Genomic DNA, 6232 nt, shown 5'->3' on the forward strand with positions numbered 1-6232 from the left:
ATGATTCCCTATCCTGTCATTTTGCTTTTGACTGAAATTTGGTCCAGTTGCTGCAATGAAAGTTAAAATTCTGGGGGAAAAATATCCTGTTTCTTATGTGATGGGAGTAAGAACCTTCCCCTAAATTAGAGCTAGTGGCATGTCTGAATGCAGCAGGAAGAACCATGTGACTCACAAAATTCTTGCTATTCCCTCTGCTCCTTTGCAGTTCTCATGTATGAGGCATACTGATGGATTGAAATTGCTTTTTTATTAGGATGAACTACAAAGCTAAAGCAGATTCTGAGTACAGCAAGTAATTTCAGAAAAGAACCTAATTTTTTGTGTGCATACAAAAACCATAAGAGTTTTCCTTGCATGTCTTGAAAACAGTCTTTTCATTTATTCCTGGAGTTTTAAAAATCAGATACCTTTTATATATATATATATAGGTATAAACCTGTAGAAGTGAAACTCCTGTTTCATTTTTGCCCATGTAAGATCTATCTTTTAGCTTCTAGTCATCAGTTACAAAATATTTTAGACAGTGTCTATTGTCTGGCTGCAGTACATTTTGTTTAGAAATAAATCATGTTTATTCCTTTATTCAAGGTAATTTTAGTATTTGTAGTCCTCAGTTCCATCTTGATGGGATTTCTCTCAAAACAGACTAACCAACATTTTGTACTTCACTGCAGCATTATTTCAGTTCAGCTGTTGTGTTTTCCTCTTTGGTTTTCTCTCTAGGGTCGTAGTGGTGAACGTGGAGATAGAGGAGAGCCTGGTGACAAGGGCTACAAGGTAATACCTCTTGCTTTTTATTCTTTTTGTTTGAACATGGTGTGCTATGTGTGCACATAGAGTAATGTAGCAGAAGTATAATCTCTTTCTGGTGCCTCACTGCACTGTTGAGCTCCTAGAACACACTGAAGCACCTTTCATATGAGGAGAAGTTGAGAGAGCTGGGACTCATGAGCTGGAGAACAGAAGCCTTAGGTGATCTTAATTTGTATAAATATCTGATAGGAGGGAAAGAAGATGAAGGAGCCAGAGTCTGCTCAGTAGTGTCCAGTGACAGGACAAGAGGCAAAGATCACAAACTGAAACACATGAAATTTCCTTCTGAACACAAGAGAATGCTTTTTTACTGTGAGGATGACTGAGCACCAGAACAGGCTGCCCAGAGAGATTGTGGAGTCTCCATCCTTGGAAATACTCAAATACTGACTGGACACAGTCCTGGACAACCTTTTCTACCTGGGCCTGCTTGAGAAGGGAGGATTGCACTTCATGTTCTCAAGAGGTCCGTTTCAACCTGTGGATCCATAATACTGAATTAATTAACATTTTTATTTGAAATATCAACACAATTTCTTTGAAAATCTAATAATTATTTATTAATTGTATTCAGCCTTTCAGCAAGTACAAACTGGATGGTAACTCATGCTGATCACTGATGCAGTTAATTTGCTGAAGTACAAAAGAGACAGTCCTGCGCACAGAACATCCTGTTTAGGTTACATAGATAATATAAATAGACATAGTAAAAAATTAAAGTACTGAATATGATCTATGCTTACAGAAGTACAGAAACTTTTAAATCACATGTAATTCCCACTTGCGAATTTAAAGATGATGTCTCTAAGGGCTGGCCTCAGGAGATCTGAGCATACTTGAGCTCATATCAATGGAGCTGGGGCCACCCAGTATCTCCCAAGATGGTCTTTGCACAGAAATCTATAGCTCACTGAGGGTGACATCCTGAGTTACTTGTATTGCAATATGTTGCATTTTCTGCTTCCTAGAGTCATCCAGGTCTTCCAGGGCTTAGAGGACCTATTGGACAACAGGGGCCTCCAGTAAGTGTTTCAAACAAGTGAGATTTCTCTATTGGCTGTTCAAAATATGTTTTCATTTGCATTCAGATTATTCTTTTTATTTATTTAATGTATGCTCTTTCCAAAGGGAGAGCCAGGTGAACTGGGAGAGCAAGGACCAAAAGGAGAAAGAGGTTCAGAAGTAAGTAGAAAAGAGTAAAGCAAAACTGCACTGAGTTGGAATTTGTTTGGTTTTACTGTTCACTGACTGTCCTTGGAAAATATGGCCAAAACTCAGTGTTTGGATTCCCTTTTCATACTTTCAGGGACAAAAAAAAAATATAGAATGGAAAACTGCAAAATTATCTGGGATAGTAAATGTGTGATTTAATAGGTAAGTGATTTTACTTTGGAGTGTTATAAAGCATTATGAGATGCTTTTTTAAAAAAATTGGCGTGATATTCAATTATACCCTTATATGGAGTTCCTTGTGGCAAACTAGCTCTGGAAGACGTCTAGGATTTTTCTGCTCTGATCTGTAAATGAAGCCTCTTGGTACTGCACTGCATTGAATTTTCAGAGATCTAGAAATAGAAGATATTTGCTACGGAATAGTAGAGGAATAATGACAGAGCAAGTCATGAAAAATATCAGAGACCAAATATTTTCCTGTAGAAAGAAGAGCTGATCTCTGGTAGGATGTTGAAAATTGCCAGAAGTATGTTATGTTCTCCCACGGAGTGAATTTCATTGGCTTTGGGGATTTCAAAAAATTTAGGCTAAAAGATTTTTTACAATACCAGTTGCCCTTGCAACTTAAATGAGATATTTTGTCTGAGAAGTTCCACAGCACAACTCTGTTTCAGAATTTTCTAGGTAAATACAAGAATCTGTAGTAGATGAGGAAAGGAGATCTACTGAAAGGAAACATGATGTGAAGACTCTGTTGGCATGTACTCTAGCCATGTGCTCAGATACGTTGCCTTTGACAGACTACTCACAGCACAGGACTAAATCAGTCATTCCGGTCTTTCTCTTGGAGAGTGCTTTTTTTGTGTTAAAACTGCCTTTTGCAAACGTGGATCCAGTATCCAGCCTGGAGCAACCCATAACACCCAAAAGGTTTACGAAAAAATCCTAATAGTGAAAACATTCATATGATCTTAACTCCATTGGCATGAGTGGTACTGCCGTAGCAAGCCTTACAAAGCCAATCCCATACATTGCAACCCTTCATCATCTGGCTTTACTTTATATGCACTCAGAAATGTTAATAAGAGCAATATAAAGTACTTCGAATATACACATTCCAATTCTGATCGGTGGACTTTTTCTATGCCTTTCTTAACAAAAGGCATTAAATTAAAGACTGGAACAGACTTCTGCTGATTTTATCGTATTTGCATTATTTATAAAACGCACTTACAATGACCTTAGCTCTTTCACTCTCTTGCAAGTTCTGTAATATTTCAGCAGAGCAGTTTACCATCTCTTTCACTTTAAGAAAAGTGTTTAAAATAATCCAGAAAATTGTGGAAGCTTTTTTTTCTACTTGATCTATGCTAACAAGCGTTATTGTCCCTGCTGTCTAAGTGGTTGTATCTTTTAGAGGCAGGATAAAATTCGTGCTGTGGATCTTTATATTCTGTGAAGGATATCTTATAATAAAAAAAATGCTCTGAGTTGATTTTGACTCATTCTGAGCCTTTCTTCCTTGGTTCTTGGCTTCCTGTGTCAATTAATCACTTATGAGAATGTTATCTGCTATCATATCACTCAATTTTGTAAGACTACAGATTCCTAGATGAGTCAAGACAAAAAAAAAGTCTGTATTTAAGTAAATTTTATCATTTGTGTACATCTTAGAGAAAAAGAATGTTCCCATATGTGATACTGTTTCTTTCTTGTATTCTCTTCCACATATATCTGCATTGCCTACTTTAGGTGGTTTCCCTTTTTATAAGGTACTTCCTTAGAGGGATGTGACTGATGGAGGAAAAATTGCCAGGTTCATAGAGAAAAACCTTTTATGCCTATTGTTGTTGAAAAAGTTCTGAAAACTACACTATACTGATTTGGGAAAGGGAAAAATATGTACAATTCTACCAAAAATGTATACACTTTTACTTGAAAAACTTGAAATAACCTGTTTGAAAGCCAGGCATCGTGAACATGCTTACTTGAGAGGAACAATTCTTAGCTTTTCTTAGGGGATTGAGTTTAAGCTATTTGTCAGTTTACAAGTGTTTGTAACTTTTAGGGGCCCACAGGGAAGAAAGGAGCAACGGGTCAGGCAGGCAAACCTGGAATTCCTGTAAGTAACAAAATTCTACAGTCTGTCTTCAGGTTATAAAACAAAGAAAATAATAATGAGTAAAACCAGAATGGAGCTTTTCCAGTGGTACCAGGAAGTTTTGCACTCACTCTGAAGAACCTTCTTATTATTCAGAAAGTGTCAAGGAAACCTAGTGAAAATAAGAATAATTTTTGAAACTATGTTAAATTATACTGAATTATACTTATTTACTCAGCACAAGAAAGGGAAGTGACAAGATTCTTCCCACTTGTAAAGGTATTTAATTAGATTGTTTTTGTGTGTGGCTTGTAGTCCATATGCCAGTTAGCACATTATGTTGCACAGAGCTGTGCTACTGCTCACTCCTGGCTCCCATCAGGTCTTTGAACAGCTGCAACCTACAGAAGCCTGAATCAGTATGTCCATGATGGATACAGCTGGCAGATCCCTTGAGGTTTATCCCTTCCTCTCACTTGCCCTGAGCTGAGATTTGAATGTTCTTTCTTGAGTTACTGTGGAAAAGCTGACTTGCATCGCTGCCTTCTGAGGGAGAAGAAAGAGCAGGAAGCAGTAGGTGTTCTGTAAACATAACCAAGAACAAAATGCAACAAGGCTATTTTGGTCCCCTGATAAACAGTACCACACAAGCACATATTGTAAATAACTTTTACTACTTCACATCAAAACATTGTCAGTGACCAGAGACATACAGCTGCTTCACAGAGCTTGTACCTGCTGGGCAGAGTGCAAGATGAGCCTCTGAAGGAAAGGGAATGTGTGGCTTTTGTAAATACTTGGCTTTTTCCTCTGGAGGACTGCAAAGAGTGTATCATTTAGCAAAGGAAAAGAGGGAAAAGCAAGACATATGGAGAAATGAGGAGGAGAAAACAGTAAAACAAGAACTTGAGGAACTTTCAAAGCACGTCCCAAGTGCAAGATGCTTCAGCAGCCAGAAGTCAGAAATCAGATAAAGGTGTCATGCTTCTTATATTCTATGTGGCTGTGGTTAACTACACTTTTTCAAATGATACATGTATGTAGTTATCATATTACAATTTTCTGAGAAATGCACTCATACAGAGATAATTGCAGAACTCCAACCCCCTTAAAACAGTGTATGTCAGTCTAAAGGAAAATAATTGTAAAGAAAAAAATCACTGTTCTTCTGATGGATGTGACATGAAGCTTTTTCATGCAAGGACAGCAAGACTTAGGACAAGCCTACCTTATTAGAAGTTTGTACATAATTTTGATATGTTCAAATTTGAAGAGTGTAAATTTGCAACTGTACAATACAGAGTGTCTAGTAAAATGAAGGCTGAAAAGGTATGTGGTTTGATTTTTTTTTTACAGGGATAAATAGATCACTTTATCAGACTTTCTTACTTTAGTTTAAGAATCAACACCCTCAGCTATCTTCCAGGCCTGGGACACAGAGGGATCAGCCCCATGATTTCAGCTGAAGTTGCTCAGATCCCACAACACAGCAAGTCTAAGGTTAAGCCAATAGCATTTTAAACCAAACATCCTAACTCAGATGCTCCCCCTGCAAGTGTTTGTTCATGTCACTGGATCTGTTACTATGGGTCTAGGAAATACTGTGACTGAAATCTAGCTCTGTGATGGTGAAGCTGAAGGGAGCCAACAGTGCTATATCTGATTTGAATTTGTTTCAAGGGAAAACCGGGGCCATCAGGGCAGAAAGGAGCAGTCGGGTACCCTGGACCAGAAGACATTCCTGGGAACCCTGGCAAGCCTGGGCTGTCAGGAAAGCCTGGCCCAAAGGTATGTTTCTTTTCCCATTGCCTCTCTTTATGTCATTTTGCATTACACGTTTTCTAAGGCTAGGGTATTTAAGCAGAAGGAACCATTCTCGATTCCTTGAGCATCTTGAAAATTAGACCAACTTTTTTGTTTTCCTTCTCTTTAGCCCTGGCCAGGATGTAAAGTTAGCACAAAGGAAATGTGCTGTAAGGACTTTCATTAGCATATGTTAGTAGTAACTACAACTAAGTGAAAATGCTTTCTTAATCAGAGAGGCTTCACAGTTCTGTTCAAAAAATGAGCCACAGTCACCCACTGAAGTGGTTTCTTCTCAGGCTCTGAGATCATAGAATCATAGAATGGCTTAGGTTGGAA

General features: G+C 38.0%; 1 protein-coding gene across 1 annotated transcript in view; it reads left to right on the top strand.

The window, feature by feature from the left end:
- Window positions 1–5878, top strand: part of COL24A1 (collagen, type XXIV, alpha 1) — a gene marked incomplete at its 3' end in the record, with an annotated part of 122642 nt that extends 116764 nt beyond the window's left edge. The window contains exons 41-45 of the mRNA XM_008947170.1: window positions 727–780; window positions 1785–1838; window positions 1945–1998; window positions 4058–4111; window positions 5771–5878. Of these exons, the coding sequence (XP_008945418.1) occupies window positions 727–780; window positions 1785–1838; window positions 1945–1998; window positions 4058–4111; window positions 5771–5878 (324 nt within the window). The remainder of the gene's footprint in view (window positions 1–726; window positions 781–1784; window positions 1839–1944; window positions 1999–4057; window positions 4112–5770) is intronic.
- Between the last annotated feature and the right edge of the window lie 354 nt (window positions 5879–6232).

This window comes from Merops nubicus, unplaced genomic scaffold, assembly GCF_000691845.1.
Source record: "Merops nubicus isolate BGI_N331 unplaced genomic scaffold, ASM69184v1 scaffold8809, whole genome shotgun sequence".
NCBI lineage: Eukaryota > Metazoa > Chordata > Aves > Coraciiformes > Meropidae > Merops > Merops nubicus.